The 25166-nt window shown below is 40.9% G+C and overlaps 1 protein-coding gene across 6 annotated transcripts in view; it reads right to left on the bottom strand.

Annotated features, from left to right (window-relative positions):
* Positions 1-13515: 13515 nt before the first annotated feature.
* LOC119491927 (rho GTPase-activating protein 40) overlaps positions 13516-25166 on the bottom strand; it is a 29716-nt gene continuing 18065 nt past the window's right edge. For all 6 annotated transcript variants that reach the window (XM_037776239.1, XM_037776217.1, XM_037776223.1 and 3 more), the window contains 10 exons: positions 24270-24435; positions 23589-23680; positions 23030-23107; positions 20729-20888; positions 19993-20075; positions 18335-18541; positions 17800-17943; positions 17421-17572; positions 17002-17057; positions 13516-16380 (listed from right to left, as the gene is read on the bottom strand). In XM_037776239.1, coding sequence (XP_037632167.1) covers positions 16274-16380; positions 17002-17057; positions 17421-17572; positions 17800-17943; positions 18335-18541; positions 19993-20075; positions 20729-20888; positions 23030-23107; positions 23589-23680; positions 24270-24435 — 1245 coding nt within the window. In that variant the 3' untranslated portion in view covers positions 13516-16273. The remainder of the gene's footprint in view (positions 16381-17001; positions 17058-17420; positions 17573-17799; positions 17944-18334; positions 18542-19992; positions 20076-20728; positions 20889-23029; positions 23108-23588; positions 23681-24269; positions 24436-25166) is intronic.

Here is a 25166-nt window from a genome sequence, read left to right as displayed (position 1 = left end):
TTTAAATCGAGAAAACAATCGGTGGATTAATCAACAATGAAAATGATGTTTGTTGCAGCCCTGATTAGTTTAGTGACCTCCCCGTCCTTTTTTATTTCTCTCTTTCAGGTATCCTCGCTATCTGCAATCATTAACAATTCTGCCTCTTGTGTCCTTGTCTCCTAACTCTCATTGTTCCCTTCGTATCTCCTCTTTCCTCTCCTCCATCCTTTTTTCTTCCATCATTCTCTCATTTTAACTTCATCCTCTCTTTGCTCCCTTTCTCCCTGCTTGTCCTTCCTCTTCCTGTCTCTGTCCTCCTCCTCCTCCTCCTCCTCCTCCTCCTCTTCTTCCCCTCCCTGTGTCCTCTCTCCCTCTGCTCTGTTGTGATCATACCTCCACCCAGGCACCTGACTGCAGATAATCACCCGAGAAGAAAGAACAAAAAAAAAAAGCTCAGTTTTTATCTGCAGCCACAGCTGCAATTCATTGTAGAGTGTTGAATGAAGGGGAGAGATTAATAGCACCCCCCTTCTCCTCTTTTTTCCCTTTCCTCCACTTTCTGTCAATGCTGTCTCCTACAGCTGGTGCTTTCTGAACGGTGAATGCTCCGTTTGAATGCCCCATTTTGGATTTGCTGAACAGCGGCTGTAAATTATAGGCTGTTTTAGGAGGAGAAGATGATCATGTCACAGATGAAGTTGGCTCAAAAAGTGTCCCCCTTTTGATCGTTCCTTTTTTTACACATTTCTTTGGTTTGAAAATGGGCTTTAGAGTTCAACTATTTATACAATTTTAAAGGTGCTCTATACAATATCCAGAGTGTTAATATATCAGCAAACAACTATGTGCTGTGTAAAGATATAGAGGAGTAATGTCTACCTGAGCAGAGGATGAAGTCACTGTCCCTCTGTGTGTGTGTTTTAATCAGAGCTTCCCTGTGCTTTGTTTACATATCCGTGCATGCCTTTTAATGCATGTTAGTGCATGTGAGTGTGCCCCACTGGCTCGCTCACGGCCGCCGCTTTGCGCTGCTGTCATATGGCGGTTACAGCTGATAACAGCGCCCCAACTGACGGCTTCGCCGCAAAAGCGTAGCACCCCCACCCTCCGGTTCCCCAATCAGGTTAACATTGTTAGCTCTGTCAGCACTGTGACCGGTGTTTGCACTGTTAACATCTTTAGCTGCAAGCCGCCGGCTCAGACGTCGCCATGTTGAGAGCCGTGTGGAAGCAACAGAAATTCTCTGAATTCCTTATAGAGAAGCTTTAACATTTGTTAATGTTTGTTTACAGGCAGATCTGAATTGTTGTTCCTTTAAAGCCAGTTTAATGGATGGTGAGAGAGGCGCGGTGCTATTAAAAACAACCGTTTGCTCTTGCAATTACAAAAAGGACAATTTTGACCCCGAGGCAATGCAGCTCACAGCGTGATGTACATGGAGCCGTGGTTTGCAGTGCTCTGTGTGTAAAATAGGCACACTGGCAAGGTGAACAAAAACACTTTGCTTTGGCCCAGACAAGAAAGGGGGACAAAAGTGATCCAGGCTATAACCTGCACTGACTCCCTGTCCTTTTCTACTAACATCAAGGGAAAGACACTGATGCAAATTACTTTAAAATTCATTCAAGTTTCCAGATCTGCTTTGGCTTGATAGTAATGTGCGTAAAATGCTTTGAAATAACAGGATCATACACAGTTTGTCTTTAATTAGCATTTACAGCCTCATGATGCTGTGCAGCATTATATTATTTTTCAGTTCAGTTCAAATTCAGCTTTCAACTCTCCAGCATATCGTTGCTGTCTTGTGAAAACCAGGTACCTCCAAAATGTTCCATGAGCTAAGAAATAGCGCTGTTTTCAGTTTTATTTTTTTAGATAATCCAGTGGGGTTTTTAAATTGTTTATCTAGTTTCAAGAAGTAGCCTCAACACTTCATTTACGTCTCTGCAAAAAATCACCTAATGTGGAGATTCTTGGTTTTCACTGCAATTACAATACTACAATATGAGGTAACAATTCATTTTACAGGTGTACAAATTTCATGGTAATTAGGTGATAATTAGCAAGTAACCTATTTGAATTTTCTTTGGAATTACTGCCAAATTACTCAAATATTTACCTCAAAATGTATCAAAATTTACTTTGTTTGGCTGTCTTGAATTGGGACTTGACTCTGGACTTTTATTATTACTATTTTATATCTATTATAAACATGATTTAATAATTATATTCCGCTATTTCTCAATAAGCAGTAATAAAAAGCTGGTAATTTATTTAATACATTTCCAGGAAAAGAATACAAAGTTAATTGATATGCTTTATTTCCATGTCTGCTGGTAAATAGATTATAATTAGCAAATAACTTCTTTGAAATGTCTTAAAAAAAACTCCCTGAATCATGACATTAGCTACCAGGTTACAACTGTGTAGACAATAAGTCACACAATGGTGATCAGAAGTGTCTTCTATTAGTTTTGTTTTTCCATCTCCGATGAACAGCAGCCGCTTCTCAAGCCTAAAGGCCCAATTTTAACCATTATATGCTCTTTCAGCATGTAATGGTTAAATAATGTTTATAATAGACTAATTTTTGATACATTTTTAAATATTGGGGTAATTTGGCAGTAATTCCAAAGAAATTTCAAATAGGTTATTTGCTAATTATCACCTAATTACCATGACATTTGCAGACCTGTAAAATGACATAATTCTGATATTCCTGCTTGAAGACTGTTTTCATGTATTAATACAGACTTTTAACTCATGTAGAGCCGATACCTTTCACAGATCACAGTTACAATTTGGGTTAATCTTGGTTACTCCCTGTCCAACAGCACAGCAGCTTTCAATGTGCTTCGATTGCAGTGTTGCTGCTCATGTCTGCAACAACACCAAATGACTTACTGATGTGAACTGATTACACAACTGTTATTTTCTTCTGCTCCTGACTGAATATGCAACATGTGTGTTTGATGGCTGAATTGTTAGTTTATATATAGTTTACCCTGACTGCCACCCCCCGTTGCTCACCTGCATCATTAAACAAAGAGCAGAAGAAATTGTGAATGAGGTCTGTTTAACATTTTGCAACATTATGTAGAGTCATGTGTACATATACCATCATATATTTTTGGATGTGGTTGATTTTGTTTTTTCAATTTGGGTACCTAAATGTATGTCATTTTACAAAATATTTCCAATAATTTGATCTGAGCCTTGGAGTCAAACCAGGTGTCATTTACAGTGATAAAAAGGAGATAATATGTTTCTACTTGACAGCTGCAAATGATTAAAGAGACAAATACACAAATTCCCTTTTTTTTAGAAACTTAAAACATTTCCTTATTTAGAGACGTTTGCAAACTAAGTGGAAGACAAATAAAACATGAGTATTTTGTATCTACAAGTCAAACTCAAGAAATATGTCAAACACACCCAAATGTTAGGTGTGCACATACATTTTGGATTTTATCTTAAAGGGTAATTACATTTTTTTTTTCAAATCTTTGCTGACAAACTAGTTCAGGAAAAATATGAAACAATTAAAAAAACTGATAAAGTTTAAAAAAAGAAGGAATTCAGTATTTCAGGTATAAAAAAACCTACACCCACTAGATGACATGGTATCTGAAATGATCTCAGTATCTTGGCTCATTATCTCCAAAACACTGTCGTGTTAAGATCATCTGAGATCTGCTCTGTTCTCAAACTGACATTATTTCCGCCTCGTGGAGTGGCATCATAGCTCTCCACTCCACTGTGTGAAGGGGTGTCTGGGGACGTGGACACGGGTCGCAGGGAGCGCCGCATCAGGGCATCGAGCTCCAGCCGAGTGGGAATTCATGTTGATTTTCACGCTTGGCTAAGCCTGTTTTGCCAGCTGCCATTTATGCTCAGACATTCATTCTGTGTGAGTGACTGTGTGTCCTATTTTGGCCAGCATAATGTGGCATCCAGCTTAAAATAGAAACAGTGTCATCGCAGCAAAGTCTGATCACTGGAGCCTCTTCGAAAAACAAAATAAAACTCACTTTTTGCTGTGAATGTAAACACAAACTGCAGCATCTTCTTATTCCTGTCACTTCAAAAGCAGAGCTGAGAGCTTTTTCTTCTCTGCCCAACATGCTACATTCAGCTTGGCGTCTAATTCATATCATTACTGAAATTGCCTCAAATTTGTTGCCATGGTTATTTTTCCTCCTCTCTTTTTTAAGCTTTGTGCCTCCTCGGCGGCCGATGATTAGAGTCGACAGCGGCTAGAAAGAGCCTGTCTGTGTGTGTGTGTGTGTGCGTGTGTGTGTGTGTGTGTGCGTGTGTGTGCGTGTGTGTGTGTGTGTGTGTGTGTGTGTGTGTGTGTGTGTGTGTGTGTGTGTGTGCGTGTGTGTGTGTGTGTGTGTCAAGAGGGGGACAGATATGCTGCAAGGCATTGACCTGGTAATAGTGAATTTATCCACAGGCCATATTCAAAGGTAGTTGTTATGGTCACAATAATTGGGTGAGAGAGAGAGAGAAAGAGAGAGAGAGAGAGAGAGAGGTGTGTGTGTGTGTGTGTGTGTGTGTGTGTGTGATGGTGTCTCAAGTCTACAGACAGACAGACAAAGAAAAGAAAGAGACAATGATTGACTTTGAGAACAGGCGGCTTGAGGCAACACTGCAGACTAGCAGCAGGAAGTGGTACTACATTACCAGCTGCTGACGAGTGCTGAGTCGTGATGCAAAGCATGTTAAAGGCTTTACTCTTGCCAAGCTGACTGACTTCCTGTTTGCTCCTCGCACCCATACATGGCATACAATATAAAACCTAAAATTTAATAAGAGTAACTTAACGCCAGGCAGAAAAGTAGTGTTTTACTTCCCTTTCTGATTGAAAGGTTCAAACCGGTTTCTCCTCCGTTGCAGTGATGTCACAGGGTCCTGAGTCCATCTTTACATCACTGCAGTCAGGTGAGAAATGAAACTACGAGAGGTCAGCGAAGGTAAGCATCTCAGGTGTTAAGTTACCCTTCAATGACATGGCTCTTCTAGCAGCCGATTAGACCGTTGTAAGGCTGTTAAATAGCTGTTATCAGTTGCTATAAGCCCCATAGATATGGGTTAATAGGGGCCTACTACACCCAATATTAGGTTTTATCATCTATTGACATGGTAGATCACCGTAAGAAGGTATAAAAGAACACAAGAGCGACCTCTAGTGACCGTAGTAATTGTGACAGGAGCAGAAGCGGAAGTCAGACGCTGTAGTATAGACGGTGACAAATCAAAGGGTTTTCACCCAGGAGACCGGAGTTCGCATTCAAACCAGCAACTTGTGTAGTTGTCTTTGTGTTCGTAGTTATTTTAAACCAACCCAATTTTTTGTTTTGCTTAAACCTAAAGAAGTTGTAGTTTTGTAGCCTAAACCAAAAGAAGCCTTTTTGTTTGTGTTCAAAACGTGACATTTCATTTAGTTTTACATGTTAGAACACGTTAAGTTTCACTTTCACTTTTACAACATAGTAGGCGTAGTAGGCCCCTAATGACCCATGGTGGTACACATCTATGCTTGTAGTGACTGATAATGCATATTTAATGGCCTGATAACAGTCGAATCGGGTGCTTTTAGACAGTCATAATTTTATTGGATCAAATTCTGATTATAAAAAAGGTCATTTAGCAGCCTGGTCTCCTAAATCAAATATGATCAAATATGAATCAATATTCTGTTACTGTAATGCCTGTTTCTCACCTCCAATGTTTTCAGAAACATCTTGTAGTGTTTAGCTGTAAAATGAGAACGTGTGCTCCGGCTGGTGGGCGGTGCTTGGTATTTCCTCAATTGATCTCAACATGGCTGCCGGATCACAAACTTTCTCAGGATATAGTGACCAGTTTATAAAAATAACTTTTTAAAATCATATTTGCTCCAGTCCTGCCTACTGCTGCTTTAACCACATGTTTAAAACTGTTAAAAAGTGTGACTGTAATCCGAGAGAAAATATGTTTCCCCTCGAAATATAATTGAGGATGCAGTTCAGTATCAATTCATTGTTGGTTTTGGTCTTTTTGTGTGACAATAGGAAAAATATGGAATAACACCCAGACTTATCCTTTAAGTTGGATGAATACAATTCACCCCATTCTGATTTATAAATACTTTTATTTATTAAAAATCATGAGATACTAGTAGTCTGAGTTGTGTTTTCTCTCAGCCCTGTGTGTAACCCTCTGTGTATGTCTGCTGTCGGGTGAATGAAGTGCTCTGTCTCGTCTCTCTGTCACAACACAGCATCATCATCATCATCATCATCATCATCATCCTCTGACACACTGAGATCACAGGGGTGTCCCGTGCCCTGACTTAGACACACACACACACACACACACACACACTCGTGACTGTCTTGCTAGGCTTCCCACTGTCATCATTACTACTGTTCACCCACGTCTCTCTCCTCCCTCCTCATGCTGAGGTCAGGAGAAAGCCCCCTGGAGGGAGTGGTGCAGCGTGGGTGTTTCTCTTTACTACGCATGCTGTACAGTAGTGAAGCAACCGGGACAATGCGGTGGTGACGTGGTGGTGTGTCGTGGGGTGGGTGCTGAGTTTGTGGCTCTTTATTGGACGTTGGAACAAATGTGACTTTAGTGCAAAGGAGCTGTTAGACATCTGAGGGCACATCTGAAGGACAGAGCAGCAGCATGTACGCCTATTTATCTCCTTTCTCTCCTTTCCTTTCCTCTTCTCTTGTCCTTTCTTCTTGTTTCCTCTCCTCTGCTCTCCTCATTTCTTCATTTTGTTTAAATTCCTTTTCTCTCCTCTCTTCTTCTTCCTCTCTTTTTGTCTCCTTTCCTCCTCCTCCTCCTCCTCCTCCTCCTCGTCTCATTTCCTTTCTTTCCTCTCTTCCTCTCCTTTCATCCTCTCCTCCCATTTCTTGCTCTAAAATGTCATAATGATGTACAGTATCTGGAGCAAGCAGGGGTGCGTTTGATATGTGTGCGTGTAAGGGTGTTTGGGGGGTGGCGGGGGCCTTGATGGCATGACGCATGGTGGGGTGTGTGTGGGGTGTGTGTGTGTGTGGGGGGGGGGGAAGCGAGGGGGGGTCTTGACTTGATCCATGAATCATGTAGAGGAAGGGAAGCACAGCCCTCATCCCTCGCTCAGTGGGGTTTATGACGCTGCAGGCAGAAAGCTCTCTATTGTCACTATGTTGTAGCGATAAGGTTTGTGTGCCGCTCGGTAGCTGCTGTCAGCATGTGTACGCAGGCATGCAGACACACACACACACACACACAGAAACACACAGAAACTCCCTTTTTCTTCTCAGAAGTATGAAAGCATCCGTTGGTGCTACATGCAGTCAGATTTGTTCAGTGTGAGACATGCTGTCAGTCTGAAGTGTCACTGTGTGTGTGGGTAGTGACCCAGGGGATGGAGCGTCTGTCGTTGTCAGCGAGGCAGAGCTGCCAGCAGTGTGTGTGTGTGTTTGTGTCATAAACATCATCAGTTGCCACAAACACAAAAGCTGCTGCAGCCGCAAACACATTAACAATATTTTTCAGCCACAACACAATGAGATATGTATAGAGTCCCAAAACTGACAAAAAAAAGTAAAAGGTTATCAGACAAGTCAAAATTAAAGCTGAAATGCCACCCTGTCACTATACTATCATCTTCATATTACAATCCCACCCCTTTCCTATACCCCATTTTACACATTTAAAAAAAAGGGGCCTTATTTTCTATGTCTCTGTTTTAGGTTTGTCAGCTCGTTGTTTTCTGTCATTGTTGATATTTGTTTACTTGTTTATATGTCGTTAAGGTGGCTATTCATTTGAAAAAGAATGAAAACAAATTCAATTTAGTTTTCCAAAGAGGGGGGTGGTGGCAGTATGTAAAAAAGAGGTAAGACTGAATACATCCATAAATAATACACGTATAATTAAAATGTAGTGTAAATATATATACTGTATATATGTTTCCCTTAACCTCCAATAAGTTTTTCAACTTTAGCAGTTGATGAAATAAAGTTTGCTCTTCAATTTATTCTATATTTGGTTGCAAATCATTTATTTTCTTCTACTGATTTTCCATTTTTCCACGAGAATAGATTGATAATGAGGTGGGTGTGTTTATGAATGTCCAGAGCAGTGATTGGTCCAAGGTTTGTGAGTACGTAACATCCGTGGTGAACACAGACTAGTGCAATCGAATAAAACTGTGTGGCCAGTGAACTTACCTGAAACACTGGCTTTCCATTCACCTATTTTTACACAAAAAAACAAACAAAAATAGTGGAAATGCTGGAAAATTAAAAAAAAAAAAAAAAAAAAATATTGCAAAGTAAAAAAGCTTTTACTTGGTTGAGGTCTAAAGTCTAAAAGTTGGTGTATCAATAAAAACAAAATGATAAAATAAAAAAGTAAATCATGACGTACATGAAGCATACGACTTAAAAGTCACTGAAGCAACGAAAAAAAATGTCCGGTGAGAACATGAGATCTGTGAGGACCAATGAGACTGTAGCTCTCCTCACATAATTGCATGAAACTATATGGTTTTCCATCGTTTGACTTGTGCTCTTTTAATTCCATCATCTTGTTTTGCCTTCTTCGTCTGCAATGGTTTCATGGCACCCAAAGGGAGAATTCAATTATTAAAATTAAACCAACTGTTTATCTCGATGTGGCCAACTGCTTATATTCCCATAACAGTAGAAGAAACATGCATTAATTCCCATTTTCTGGAAATTTGGTTAAAATTTGCTCCACATTTGGACACGTACACATCATTTACTGTAACTCTTTTACGAGCAATTGAGTGTTTAAAACGGTTAATGTTAGCCTCATGGAGATATTGAGAATTTCTGACACCAGCGATATCTTCCACGTGGTGAAAATAACTGCAATCCTCAACAAAGTGTTGGTAAAATGTCTGCAAAGCATCATCATCACTGGCAATTACATCTAAATAAAATCCAATATCAACACTTGAGTCAGTTAATTTAAAAATAATATATACATTGTTTGAATCGGGTTTCACTTGTTAACAACCTGCTCCAAATACCACAAAAGTAGCTAATATATATTTAAATTATGTGACTTTAAAAGTACAGTGTGTAACATTTAGGGGGATCTATTGGCAGAAATGGAATATAATATTAATACGTATGTAGTTCTCTACATGTTTGGCACACTGGAGAAGTTTCAGTTGGTTGCAATCTGCAACCTCACCGCTAGATGTCACCATATCCTACACACTGCACCTTTAAGGTTAGCAGGGAGGTTAGCGATCTTAGAATAATGTGAGAAAACACACTCAAGATGGAATAATGCAACTCTTATTTAGCAATGTATTTCTTTTCTCTCTGATAATCTTTTACCATTTTTTTTGGTCAGTTTCAGGGCTCCATACTGGTCTCCCTCACCTCCTTACCACAATATTAATTTAGTAGTAAAAATCAAATATAGTCTGTTCTAAATTGAGAAATACATCCTGAATGGCTGAAATGAGCTCAAATTCCCGTCTGCCTGAGTAAATCAGTTTCGGGTTATCTGCACCGGAAGCAGCCTCCTTTAAGCATATTTGCTCTGATGGATATTGAAAGATAAAGACAGCCTTTTCCATGCTATCATTTTATCTTTAATTATGTGCTTTATTAATGGCACTTTTTATATGGAAATGTGATTATATTAACACAACATACATATTGTAGGTTTATTTAAAGCAGCCCTGATTTTAATTTGGCACTTTTCCTTCAAAAAAGAAAAGAAAAAGGGACGAAGTGGCTATTTGAATATCTTTGATGTTCCTTTCAGTGTGTCTTCCTGATGCAGATTCACAATCAGCTCTCCGCCTGTCTGTCGGCTTTCTGCAGGAGAGATAGCGCTCTCTTCATTACGCGCTTCATTAATTTAAATGCTAATTGATTCTGCGAGGGCTTTTCAGACCGAGGGCCAAGTCCTGTCTTCCCCCATTGATTGTGTGTGTGTGCGTGTGTGCGTGCGTGTGTGTGCGTGTGTGTGTGTGTGTGTGTTTTGTGCACCTGCTGGATCCTGGAGTGACACGTACTGACAGAACAGCCTCTCCTGCCTGTCTGTCTGCCTCAAGTGTGGCACTGATATGGTTTGAGTGCTTCAAGCCAGAGAGACAAGTAGGCCTAGAAAAAAACAAAACACCAACAACCAGGCTCAGTGGGTCGTTTCGGGGCCATAAAAGCACAGAAAATGTGAATAAAGGCAGTTGGCATATTGTATGTAACTGGGTGGATAAAACAGAGGATGCAGGGGCAGTTAAATGATCCGTGCGCCGTTGCTAGGAGACAACCGGGGCTGGATGGTAGAGATAAACGCTGGGATCCACCCCTGGCGGCGAGCGGAGGGTGGGAAAGTGTGAGGGGGGAGGCAGAGGGTAAGAAAGGGAGAGTCTAGATAAGAGAAGAGGGGGGGGGGGAGAGGCATCCTCGTTCATGGTAGATAAGCTCTCCCTTCCTCCATCCCCCATTTACCCTCTTGTCTTCTCGTTTGTTATTCACAAAAGTTGGTCATTTTTGAGTGGAGGGGGACATTAAAGGGGACCTATTATGCTTATTTTGAGGTTCATATTTGTATTTTGTGTTTCTACTAAAACATGTTTACATGCTTTAATGTGCAAAAAATGTTTTGTTTTTCTCATATATCGGCTGTGCTGCAGCAGCTCTTTTCGCCCTCTGTCTGAAACGCTCTGTTTGAGCTCCTGCCCCGCCCCCTCCCGAAAAGCCCATCCTGCTCTGATTGGTCAGCTGGCCCATTGTTGTGATCGGTCAACCAAACCTAACTCTTCGGACTCCGTTTAAGCTCCGCTCTAAGTAGCTTAGTTTGAGGGTGAGCCAAACTAGCAAAGGAAACGTGTGTTACTTGGTGACATCACCACATCACGGAAGAAAAGGCGGGACTTCAATCCTTCAAAGGCGTTTCAGGCAGTTCAGGAGCAGTGTTTCTCTGGGGGAGAGTAACTTCCTTTGGCGTGGACTTTGGGCTTTGTGACTCGGCAGACCTCTTACATGAACAAAAAACAATATAACACACTGAAGGAAAGGGGAAAAGCACAAAAGCATACGAGGTTCCCTCTTTAAAGGTGGTTTAAATGCTGTTTCAATGCCGTCACCTGTCTGGCTCCAGGCCTCTAAAATTTCTGTTTATATATCTTTTTTTTCAGCGATGAATAATGACGTAAATCAAAATTGCCACTCAGTCTGATGATCAGGTAAAAGTCTTCACCACGCTGCCACCTGACTCCACACTCTTCATCAATAAAGGAATGGCCCTTAACATAACAAGTTATCGTTAAACTATAGCTCTCTGTGTAAGGTTAAAGGCCCTGAAAACATTTTCTCAATCAGAGTGGTGGAGTGATACATGAACACAACATTTTTTGCCAAAGTTAAAACTGATTTTCACGAGAGATTTATGTATTCCTTTTTGTCTTTCTGCTCGTTTGAAGTGGGCGTGCCTCGGTTGGAAAAAAGTTCTTATGTGCACCAATTAGTCCTCCTCAGCTCATTAAAGTCCCCACATTACCAAAAATAATACTCCACCCTGACATGGGTAACACAACTGCTTTAAACCTGGTAATCCTGGCACAAACACTGTAATCGCTCAGACACCCACATTATTCCATCAGTGATTACCTCAGGTTAGAATCTGTTAAACTTACATCAGAAAATGTTTTTTTCTCCCATCCGTTTCCTGCCTCACTTGAACACATCATTAGCAGCAGAGATTAGAGTCTAAATTTGAAAGTGAAACTTTACTTTTGTGCAAACTGACTCATCGGTGGAGGAGCCTCTATTAGCTGGTGCCAAGAGGGAAACCATGGCTGCCACCATGTAAGCACCGGAAAAGAGCTTCAGCTCGCACCGTCATCCCTCATCAATCCGGTCGACTCCGGTCAGCCCGGCACAAAAAAGACAAAAGCAGGAGAAGAGCGCTTCCTCCATCAAATGTGAGGGAGGCGGTGATCTCTGAGTGCACGTCGTGATTAGTTGTGAATGGGACGCGGCGGCCTGATTGGTGGAGAGAGCCGGGGGTCAGGCGTTCTGCCAGCAGCTCATACAAGGCTGCTGATTGCTTTTCATCCACTGATTACAGTAATTTAGATCTGCAGCAGGCCAAAGGGGCCTACGTCTGGCAGGCGGGCTGTGCTGCTGCTCTGTCTGGGGGGCTGCAGTTTGGTTTGCTTAGTGATTCTTTTTGTTGTCAGAAAGGAGTGAATGAGGCTGGAAAAACGAACCAAACATACAGTATTTACTCATAAAAACATACTCCCAAACAATCAGAAAAAAGGTGGGAATCATGTTTTCTGTACTGAGAGAAAGTCTTGGAAGATGGGAGAATATGATATGAAGGATTTTCTTTTAAAGGTGCTCTATAGAGTGCTGCAGGGCTGACGTATTTTTGTAGGCCAACCAGGAATCTAACATCGCCCTGGTTCCCTCGACAAAAAGCCAATCGGATTGGTCCATTGGGTTTTGGATTATTGCAGAAAATAAGCTCTGTGGCAGACATATATTTATGATACGTAGACACGTTTTATTCAGCAAGATAATCTTCACAAATGAACAAAACTTTATGAATTTTAAATGCAATCGCTAGAAGTAAAAAGCTAACGTTAGGCCACAAATGAACTACACCATTGTTGCATGAGCGTGAGTATACACAACGAGGCGGTGAAGGCGGACGAGTCGGCATGATGGCGTTTTGTAGTCTCATTTAGCCACTTTTTAGCAACCGCCTTTTTTAAGACACATAAAGGCTTCAAAATTCACAAGCGGTATATTTACTGACGTATTTTATAGGCATCTAACTAAAAACCCATTCAAAAAACCCATTGACTTCCAGATGAGGGAACCAGAAATGCTAAAATGATAACTCATTGCCGGGTTTTAGGACTCATTCCTATAGCACTCTGTAAATGTTCTCAATATTTCAAAAGAGCAGATCTGTTATTAAGTCTAAAGATATTAAATCGATCACATATTCAATTTATAATCATCAATTCTTCAAATAATTAATATCTAGTTCTGGATATTTTAAACACTTATATCACAGCCATAATTACTTCCCCACATGGTGTATGTTCTAAAAATACAAAACGCAGAGCTCGAAACTCTAATTCAGTGAAAGAAAACACAATGAATGCCATATCACACGTCAGTTTTCTCCCTTTTGTCTTTCAGGCGGCCATTTGGACACGCCGAGACCTTGAATAATCAAAGTTGATGAGGCAGTTAGTTGCGAATGGTTTTTCCAGGAACGGTGGCGATGATTAATCAAGAGACTGAGCAGCGCTGGCCTCTTCACCCGCACACATTACAAGGTTAATCTCTCTATTGATTACAGCAGAATACTTCACTACAGATTTTCTGTTTTCACACACACATATATACTGTAGGTGTGTATGTTTGCTTCTTTGTGTGATGCAGTTGCAGATTCACCATAGAGTGATGAATGATCCTTTTGTTGATACCATCTTTTCTACCACACCCATTACCCCATATTGGAAGAATAAATCACGTTAAGCACATCATTAGATTCACATTTATTGACAAAAACATTTTTCAAAAGTTGTTTTTTCTTTCTACAGCAAATACTATTTTCACAGAAGTATTAAAAAACAATGACTTGTGTAATAAAGGGCATAAATATACATTCGGACGTCTGGTGCTGACTGACGTCTAAAAATCTTCACCACAATAAAAGCTGGACAGTGATGAAGACAATAAGAGATCCACAACCACACTCTGATCACATTAATGTCCTTCATTTAGTCTCCCTGGGTGATGATATCGATAACACTGTTTCAGAGATATCCACACCAAAAGGAAGCGTCTTCTTCTTTTTCTCTCACACACAAACACATTCACATATGTACAAACACAAACGACAGAAAAACCGGTGTGAACTCGTGGCCCCTGTTTTGGTGACTCCACATCGTGTTGTGTGTTGTCATGTGTGTTTACACAATACGCGTCCGTGTGCTCGCCTCCTCGGGGGTGTTTGAACTCGCACACTGCGTTGCCCTCTGGGATGCTGCTTCAGAGGTGACCTAGTTTATCCTGATTGTCAGCAGAAGGCAGTTTCATCAGCTCGCTTTGTGCCGAGGCACTGAACTGTGCCCGGGACCCTGGGACAGGCCAATTGGACTTGTGTAATGAAGCTCATCACACACATGCATGCACACACACACACACACACACACCGCTGCTGTCGTCAGGTCCAGGGAGGGCGGCAGAATTTATAACAGCCATTTATTAGCTTCTCCTTTATCAAAGAAATGTGATTCCTCGGCGTGTATTTCTGATGCATGCGCCACACACGCCATTATGGTCCATTATTAGGGAGGTGACAGAGATGGAGAGGAGGGTGTTGATGGATGTCGGTGCCGGGGCCCGGCTGTCGTTACTCCATCTATTGAGTGCGAGACACTTTCCCCACAAAATGGCCGCGGAGCACCCAACATGGCTCCGACTGCGAGGGAGTAAATGATTCGCATCTATAGCGCAAAACATGTTCAACACATTCATTTGCTGCTTGTGTCACAACAGTGCAGTGATTTTACTCTTCACAGCTGAGTTGTATGAATGAATACTTACACATGACATTTATCTCACTGTACTGTTTAGGATCCATCGAAAAAACAACTCGAGAAATATGTACAAGAACACTGCAAATTCCCACACTGAGTATGGGCGACTTAACACAACATACTGTTACACTGAGTGCAGCAAACTCCACGTTATCCTAAAGTCTCTCTAGCCTACAGAATATTCATCAAATACAGAAGCAACAATGGCATTACATTCATATAAATAACAACAATAATCCCAGTTCACCCCCTGAAGAGTCACTTCAGCACTTTCGGCTCCATTCATTTAAAAACTGAAGACCAGCTTCACTGTGTCCTTAACAACTCCCTTTAGAGGTGCAATCACTGTCCTTGAGGTTGTGACACCAAATCCCTTGGTAATATATATAAAAAAAAGAAACGTCTCTTTGAGCACTGTTCTGTACAGACCAGGGGTCCTTGGAAGTCCGTGGATTTTTTTTTTTTTTATGTGGCCAAGGAGATCGCAGGGTTTCACAGATAAGGAGATATCAGTTCATCTCTTTGAATGGCACAGACAGACGAGGAACGGAGCCAATACTGAGAGGAATCCCCCGTTCTTTGTTTATTTTGTGATCAAAACGTCGGAGCTGGAGAACGGTCAGCGGAGAGCCAAAAAGCAGATGGAGAGGGATGAGTCAGTTGATTAACTGATTGATCCGTTTGTGGCTGTGTGCTTACAAAGAGCTGGAGTCCCCGCTCCGTTTCCAGGTTAGCTTCTGATCCACACTAGCTTTCTGTTTTCAATATGTTTTTTGTCTCGTTGCTGGTTTTTAATCATCAGTAATTAAAAAAGCTGGACGTGATACTGTAGTTTTCTGTCCATATCATAAGCCAAGTGGATATCTACTACAGCCACTGTGTTTACATGCAGTTAAGTAACCGGGTTACAGTCCAGTAAACTGATTTACTTAATAACATGTAAACAGGAATCCTGGTTTCCGTAACTGGTGTAGGGGCAATTGCTGTTTCCAAGGTCAAGGATGAATTTGCAATTGCAAAAATAAAGGTTGTTTTCTCTTGTATAAAACGTGTTCAAAATGTTCTGCCCAGTGCCGGATTGGATGCCAGTTTAGCCAAGAATATGAGCAGAAAGCTCCTGTATCACGTCTTCAAAAGAATGATGAATGAACCAATGATTTGAAAACACATTGTCTGGCTGGCCTGAGGAGGGGGTCGGACCTGTGGTCTCTGTAGCCAGAGGTGCTCTGCATCCCCATCTGCTCGCTCATAGTTGGAGGTGATTCCTTTAGAGAAAAGATGGCGAACCAAACTGCCCACCCGCTCTCTCTCTCTCTCTTCCTCTCTTTTCCGTGCGGCAGGTTCTCTGTCGGAAGTAATGAGTCACGTCAGCGGCTTTCTGCTCGCAGCGTTGCAGGAAGACAGAAAAAGAAAGAGGGAGATGGAGAGAGAGAGAGAGAGAGAAAGGTAGAGGGAAAGAGAAGGAGGGCAAAGTGTGTTCATCTGATCATAGACAGTTCTTAGGCTCTGCTCCTGGCAGATTGTCCATCTATCTGTTCCTGCTCCCTCCATCTGTCCATCTGTCTCCTTCTCCCTTGTTGCTCCAAGGATGAAAAGGACGAGAAGAGAGGGCTGCGTGGTTTTGATCTTTTTTTTTAGGCTCTGCCTTTGTCCTTCGTCGGCAACCTGTTCCCCGATCTGTTCGTCCATCCTTCACAGCCCTCTGCTGGCGTTGGGTCTCAGCTTGATGACCCACTCTCCTCCAGAGTTGCTGTTGTACAAATCCAGAAGGTGTGTGTCGGGATCCAGGCAGTGCTCACCTGCAGAAAACACACACAACCAATTACTAAAAGCTCCAGTTGTTGGAATTTAAAATATAGAAAAATTAGGGTTGATTTTTACATTTCAATTACAGCTGCAACGATTATTTTCATTATCGATTAATCTGCCGATTATTATTATACTCAATTAGCCGATTCATTGTTTGACCTATTTAATGTAAGAACATACTAATACTAAGAAGCTTTTTCCCCTTTTTGGGGAATTATTCCTTGAAAAATGACTTTAATGTTTAATCAATTATCGAATTACCGATAACTTTTCTGTCAATCAACTATTCGATTAATGGTTCAATTCTTTTCAGCTCGAGTATCAATTCAGGACTTGTTTATATCAAAACAGTGATTCAATAATCAGATTCAGAAGTTATGCAAGAACACGTTTAATTCTTTACCGTTCACTGTGTCAGCTCTCCTGTGAGCGCACAGACATGTGTGATAAGCATTTGTCTGCTCTGATAACTGCAGATGCACTGCTGCTCATGTCTCTTTGGCGCCTGCACAGTTCATTACGTAAGACCTCGCTACCCTCATCAGCTCAACAAGCAGAAAGACATGCAAATGTCAGCGTTGCCACGGCAAGAGAAAATACTTCCGACTTACCAATATTCCCTCCCACTTCGTACAGGGCACAGTCCGGATACGCCACCGAGCCGTTTCTGTTGAGACATAGTAAACCTATGTAGCATACTTTTGTTTTCATAACGGTGGATAAAGCACATAATATGTCTTTCTAAAGGGAAATATTCATCAGGTGACAAAGTGACACCGGTACTACTATGAGAAAAAAAGCTTAAACCTAATGGCTGTGCATGTTAGGTAACAAAATTAAACTTAAACCTGCAGTAAGCACAATGTTTTTGGCATCATTGGGCAAAAATTCCATCATAACCTTTCAGCATATTGTAATTCAAGAGTTCTTGAAATAACTTTTTCTAATGATATTTGCTCCGATTCTACCCACTGCTGCTTTAAGAGTCATCATCAGCGTGTGGTCATTTAAACTGTGTGCAGTATTGTACCTTCGCATTTTGCCCTTTCCATTGTCGGGGCTGCGGGGGGACTGGCGGTGAAACTGGGCGAGCAGGTCCGAGGCTCGGGAGCTGATGTTGAGCTGGAACTCCATGGTGCCGCTCACCAGATCCCCGACCTGGATCTTCACCGTACGGCAATGCTGCAAGGCAAAAAGAAACCACCGTATTAACTTTGGATAGTAAAACAATGACGTTTCCACACCGCACACCTTTTTCCAGATATAATCCATATGTGAGGAGTTTTCACCACAAGAATTGAGATTTGTTGTAGTAATGTATGGCTGTAATTAAACCGTATATTTTATTGAACTTTGCTGTTACCGACGGGGTGTGTGTGTGTGAAGCAGCACAGGGTTAACCAGCTCACCTCTGAGGTGTTTTTATCAGGTTTGTCGCGGCTGTCTGTGTGGATCTTCCTCAGCAGGTTCTTGATGCGGCGATCGTAGAACTGGTAACGCCGGTTACTGTTCTCATTCAGCTTACGCACCTGGCTCATGAGGAAGTTAGGTATCTGGGGAGAAAAAGAGAGCATGATGCAACATTTGTGATGGATTTTCATGCCAAGGATTACGAACACAACATGATTTTTGTGCAGCCAGAAATAAATAAGGGAAACTTGTGATAAGAACTTTTTGTCAAACTGCTATTTCCAAAGTCAAGAATGAATCTCTTAAACTCAATTTAATGAGCTCAAAAGAACAGTTTTGGCTGATATTTCATTTTTAACTTGCTAGACGACAACAGGGATATGAAATGCCAAGTTCTTTTGACGAGGGGTGCTTCTTTACTCTTTATTATTGAGAAAATTGTTTAAAGACTCGTAGAACATGTAGAAAATGGCCTCAAAATAATGACACTATTATGTTTCTGCAGTAAAAGGTTGAATATGTGGGTGTTCCTACCGTCCAGAGCAGGTCCTGGTAGCGGATGAGGAGCCTCATGACATCGGCCGCCTTCTCCGCGTGTCCTTTCTCTGCCCCTTCAGTCAGCCTGCTGGGGACGGCCTTATGGAGGAAGAGGTTGGGAGCCATGATGGTTGCTACGGCCCAAAGGTTCATCCTGTTCCTCTTCTCCCTGGAGACCACCTTACTGAGGAACTCGAGGAGCGCCTGAAGGACACATGGATGGAGACGTGCATACCGATACGTCAATCAAATCTGTTATCATATTACATGTAACCTGGAGGTGTTAACATTCCAGTTTCAACACTCGCTCACTTTCAACTGAGCAATGTGTAAACGTTGAGAGGGCCACTTACGCCGAAGCACAAAATGGAGTAAAGTGAATTATCACAGTGCCTGAATCATCCGTAACGCCTCCACTGAGAAGTATGTTAATGCACAGTAAGTTTCAGCTGCCTCCACTGGAGTCAGAGTAATTAGTTCAGGTGGGTTTTATGCTCCTGGATGCTATAAGCGGAGCTGACGGCACACAAATGAGTCATGGTTAATGCAGCAAGCTGTTACATAACAGATCAGAGCAGAGTGTTAAAATGTGGATTAAGAGCAGAACAACATAGTAACGCATTATGAAACAGTGCTTTAGTACTGTATTTCCAGTTTCAGGAATTTGGGATGAATTTTTGACAAACTTAAGAGCATGTAGGGTGTGGAGAATGCTAAACATCGCTTTAAGGCTAGTTCAACACTTTAGGGTCATTTATGGATCCTGTAAAATGACTGTGATGTTTTTTTGGACTCCTTCTGGTAGCTAAATATGCAAACCTATATTGTGCCTGGAGATGAAGTGTGTGCCTGGTGGAGGAAATATTCAGATCCTTATTACCATGTGCAAAGGAACGTTTTGCTGTTTTTAGTTCGTGACAGTGGAGTTCATTTTAAATATTTTATATACTGCTGGGTAGTTAAAGCTACAGCAATGCATCATATTTTCAAAGTTCATCTGTTTTGTGTGGAAAATCGTAATTTGTGAAGGAACTATAGCTTTCAAATTGAAAAAAATGAGTGTAAGTACAGTATATGAGTTAAAGGTGCACATACATTTGGTATCTGGAGTGCCTACCAAACAATAAACTGTGAAATAAGACAACCCAGTCAGTTTTTTGTGGGCTGCCCAGATCAGAAAACATGTGATTCAACAAGCCCTTCAGATTTGGCTCCCCTTCCTATGTCACAACAGGCTTATTAGTATATACCGCCCACAGTTTGAGAACTACTTTTACAAAGGTGCACCATATTTTTCTCACAAGCCAATCAGAGCAGACTGGGCTTTTTAAAGAGACAGGCGCTAAAACGGAGTATTTCAGACAGAGGGTGAATACAGATTTATTCCGACCGACAGTATGAGAAAAATTGTGTGTTTTGAACATTAAAGCATGTAAACATGTTCTAGTAGAAACCCCAAATACAAGTATGCACCTGGAAATGAGCATGATATGTTCCCTTTAATGTGTTTATTGATATTCCACCTCTGGACGAAGCACATAAGAACCAGGAAGTATTACAATTTAGACAAAAAGTGTTCAAGTGGCCAAAACAAATTTTTCTTCTGTAGAAATCGAGCATTGTGTGTGTGTGTGTGTGTGTGTGTGTGTGTGTACCTTCAGTGTGTTCCTGTTGGGCTCAGGCAGCAGCAGGATGAGCAGGTTCAACATGTGGAGTTTCTGCCTCAGCTCTGTGATGTCTGAAGGAAGAGGGAAGAACAAGGTAAGACAGGGCTAACACATACACACACACACACACACACACACACACACACACACACACACACACACACATCCACACATCCTCTTCATTTCCTCTAAGAGTAATGGGATATCTAAAGATTAATGACATTGTGACAGGCAGCCATTAGCTCTGTTAGCTTATGTCTCTGTGGTCACACGTCGTTTATCACTTTGCACTCACAAACTAAACATCAGTGAGTCATCAATCAGATCGTATTAATATCAGTCCGTTCTGTTATTAAGGTGAGACTAATGTGAAAATAGCAGATCTTTTACAGCTGCTTTGTCACCGTGCAGTGACGCCTCTTAAAAAGGCTATCAACCTGTTCATCTTAATGCTCAGCCGGAGCAGAAAAGGTGAAGCATCACGGTGAAGAGACTCAGGTAATTATGATGTGAACCCTGCTGAGCAGATTACCATGTAGCATGTAGCATTAGTCATGTAGAGGAAGAGGAGAGGAATCATTGGGTATGCCTGACTTATAAAGTGAATATGCAACTTGCTGGATAAGAAAACACAAGCACAATAAAGTCACTCATATAGACACACCCATCTGCATCCTGATACACTGTATGATCTATCACAGGTCTGGCCGCTGTGCACACTGACCTCTGACGGCGCTGAAGGTGTTGAGGTACTCGGGGGTGAGCAGAGGAGCGGGCAGCTCCCGGATGAACTTCTTGAGCAGCGCGGCGGCGTCGTTGGGACTCACGTCGTCCCAGCTGACCTGCCCCGAGTAGAAGTTGGTCTCCAAGTTCTGCTGCAGCAGCTGCAGGTTAGAAAAAACAATGCGATGCTTTCAGAACAACACTGACGATCTGTTCCACAAACCCCGACATTACAAATGTCAAGCGAGTTAATGCAACACTTTTCAATTATTATTGTAGTCAACCATTTTTCTGTGAATGGCTGATGAATAACGGCTTTCGAGAGTCTAAATGTCATATATAAAGTTTCCAGTGTTCGCAAATGTTACATTTTCAGTGACGTTTTGAATTCTAAAGATGTGGAGACTCATTCACAGGGCTGACATGGCTCTGGAGCAGCTATTTAAAACACATTAGTATCAAATTAACACGGGCATGAGGTCAGAACTAATTACTTGTCAGTGTGTTATCGGTCTCTGTTTGTGCCTTAGGTGTATATAAGAGTATACACAGTAAGCACTATTATCTTGTGTTACTGGTTCTTATTTTACAGCCTGTTGCTAAAAGAGGTGGCCACAGCTTTCTTACGTTTCATAGAAATACTTTATAAGAACTTCAGGCAGGATTTTGAGGTTTGGATTAAAAGCATAGACTCCTGTTGATTTCTGCCTCTATTAGTGATTCTAAAATTAGGAAGAAAGTTGGGAAACACACGTCATTTTACAGGTCAGTACGTTTTATGGTATTTTTTTATTAGGTGATAATTAGCAAGTAACCTATTTAAAATCTCTTTGGAATTACTGCCAAATTACCCCAATATTTACCTCAAAATGTATCGAAAATGACTTAATTATAAACATGATTTAATAATTACATGCTAAAATAGCATGTAAAGGTTAAAATAGGGCCCTTAGGCTTGAGAAGCGGCTGTGTGCTGCTCTTCATCGGAGGTGGAAAACCAAAACTAATAGAAGACACTTCTGATCAGGCACAAATCTCACCATTGTGTGACTTATTGTTTACACAAATGTAACCTGGTAACTAATGTAATGATTCAGGGAGTTTTTAAAAAAATATCAAAGAAGTTATTTGCTAATCATTATCTATTTAAAGCATATCAATTAACTTTGTATTCTTTTCCTGGAAATGTATTAAATAAATTACCAGCTCTTTATTACTGCTTATTGGGAAATAGCGGAATATAATTATTAAATAATGTTCATAATAAAGTAATTTTCGATAACTTTTGAGATAAATATTGGGGTAATTTGGCAGTAATTCCAAAGAAATTTCAAATAAGTTACTTGCTAATTATCACCTAATTACCATGAAATTTGCGGACCTGTAAAATGAAGTGTTACCGAAAGTTGTGCTCTGTTAAGGGGAGACACTCCAGGTGAATAGGGTAACATTTTTTAACTTATAGATACCACCATGAAACTTCCCCAATTGATTACTTACATTAAGTTTTCTGAAATTTGATGTTTAAATATGCAAATGAGGCATTATCTAATGCTAACTTTTGGTGAATTTAGGAGAAATCTACTGACACAAATAAACAAAGTTTAGTGAAATAAACACCTAAATGTGTATTCTGGATGTTTTCTTTCCACTAGTCTGAAAGAAGTCATGAGCTATGAACTATAGTACATCGATAGTTGAAATTTTATTAAATATTTAACTTCAACGATTTTCTTTTAAGGATATTTGTATTTTGATTTATAAAAAAAAAATGTTTTGGGAACAAGAAATACTATTATAATGGTGTAACACTTTGGTCCACCGATATCACCATAGAAATGTTAAGATGAAATAGTTAGTGCCAAAATATTACGTTTAGCTAACTCTCTAAATGATCACTGTTGTCAAATCCATTATCTGTCTCAAGCACCTGACTGATCTATCCCGGTGATCTGTCCTGATGCTAAATGGCGCCCTCTTCTGTCTGCTTTAGGTTAATTGATTCACCGTCTACAGCACCCGTACTGAATTAAATACAGTATCAGAAGGTGAAAAAAACATGATTGATTTTGTCTCATTGGACTTTTCTAAATGTCAACTATAGTTAAACTCAGTGAAGCTGTTTGATTTTCTTCACTGCTCTCCAGGCACTTCTGACATTTAACAGTGTCGATATATTGGCTGCCCTTTGCATTTCTTTGCTTTAAACATAAGATTACAAAAAACGGGCATATTGTATGATAATTTGTTCCTGTGTCAGCTTTGTGTGACAGAAATAAATGTGTGGATCCAAATATTGTACCTTGATTCTGGACTGAGATCCTGGAACCCGCAGGATCCCCTCCGAATCGACACCTTTCTTCTCCAAAAATGACAACAACTGCAGAGAAAGAGAGAGAGAGAAAGGAAGGAGAGAGAGAGAGAGAGACATTAGCAGAGAATCAGTAGATAGGGATCTCTTGCTCACCTCTGCTGGTCATTCTCAGTAACTGCTGCTATATGCAGGGCGTGGTCAGAGCTTTTCACATTCAGAGGACACTGAGGTTGTTTCATGTGCTTCTATCTGAGTACATGGTGCACGTGCAGTGTACAAAATATGGGCAAAAAGATGCAAAATGTCATCTTGTGTCAGAACAGGGGAGAATAGCAGATCTGATATCGGCTATTAGGCTACATACCAAAGCTCAAATGATTTCAGAGACTGTTTAGATAATGGGCTAATTTAACACCTCAAGCCCACATACAGCACAGATAGATATCTGAAACGGCTAAATTCATTTAAAAAACATCTGGAATTCGTACTGTTCTTTAATTGATTTGTTAAGGTCATATACAAACACAGATGTATTTGGGGTTCTTACCGCCTGCATGTAGAGAGGAGTCGAGGTGTTGGGCTTAATTTTCTGATCGTTCTCCAGCAGCGTGGCCAGCGGCACCCCGTACAGCGTGCTTTCTGTCAAAGAAAAAGTGTCATTCAATTGTCCTCTGCCTCGCATTGACATTTAGGGAGACATTTTCCTGTGTTGTGTGTGTGTGTGTGTGTGTGTGTGTGTGTGTGTCCATATCCATACTGCCACGTCATAGCTCAAGTAATTCTGTGTATATGAGTGTGCCGACATCAAGTAACTGCAGTGCGTCAAACAATGGCCTACTAAAAACATGCTCGGATGACTTATTAATGTACTACTGACGGATGTCACCATAGTTTAGTCTAGAGAGACAGGTACTATGTAAAATATATAGTAAAGAGCATTTTTAGATTTAAATTCCAGACTGCAGAGAAACAGGAGAAAGACTAGAAAGCTGCCAGTTTGTGTAAAAATAGAGCTGCAGACAACCAGTCAAGTGTTAGTTTGAATCGTTGTTTTCGTTTGATTTGATTAGCTCACAGTCAGAGACATATGAGAACAGACAAAAAAAATAAACACTGCACATAGTTAAAATGTTACTGTCTGAAAAAAACAGCCTGTTTCCTTGTGTGTGTGTGTGTGTGTGTGTGTGTGTGTGTACAGTGCTCTCTTTGTGCGCGAATGCTGCCATACCTGGAATTTTCCTCTTGCTGGTTTTGTGCCTTTTGACCTCCAGCTCTAAGAGGTCGCACAGCGCCGTCATGTCGATGAGCGCCAACTGACGCACCTTCTTCATGTCGGAGTGGGAGAGATCCTGAATACGAGTCACTCCCAGACGGCACTTGGGGCAGATCACCCGCTGAGAAGGTGAAAGTGAAGGCAGAGAAAGGTGAGGAGAGGGAGGGGTGAGGTGAAAAGGTAAAGAAAGACAAAGAAGAATAGCAGAGGAAGAGAGAATGGGATAAAGAAGAAAAAAATGGCAACAGTGTCAAATCATTTACATAATACTCATTGTGATATAAAACCACTAATTCGAAATGTATTTAGCCTGAAATAGAAAAATAAGGACTCTGTGACACAACAACTCCTCTTTTGTTTCGAGCTAATTCCCTCATTCTTTATTCTGCTTAAGCCTGTTATCTAACCGACAGTGGGGCTGATTGGAATATTAGCTTACAATAACATTTGTGTGTCTCAACAGGTTTATATGAAAATGACCCAAAACCTCTTGAGCCCTAAAGCCCCAATTTACTTTTCCTCCATTACCAACAATATAAATTCCATCCAGGTACATAAACCAAACCTGTTAACAGAGGTTATCATTCATCATGTATGTACCATGCCTTCCCAAAAACGATGTAATTATTTTCATGTCCTGTTTTCTGTTAATACATTTCAGATGTACTTTCACACCCACTAAAAGAAATGAGTGAAACATCTGTCAGTATTTCCCCTTTATGCCCCGTTGGCAAATTGTCTTCCCATTTCACGACACCACCGCGACATTTACAAAGTTCCGCATGTGAAATAACATTTTCAAACTTAAAACCAGAGTTTTCCTGAAGGCAGTAGGAGAGGGGAAAGTGATTG

The sequence above is a fragment of the Sebastes umbrosus genome, chromosome 1, assembly GCF_015220745.1.
Source record: "Sebastes umbrosus isolate fSebUmb1 chromosome 1, fSebUmb1.pri, whole genome shotgun sequence".
NCBI lineage: Eukaryota > Metazoa > Chordata > Actinopteri > Perciformes > Sebastidae > Sebastes > Sebastes umbrosus.
This window is presented reverse-complemented; position numbering and strand designations above follow the sequence as displayed.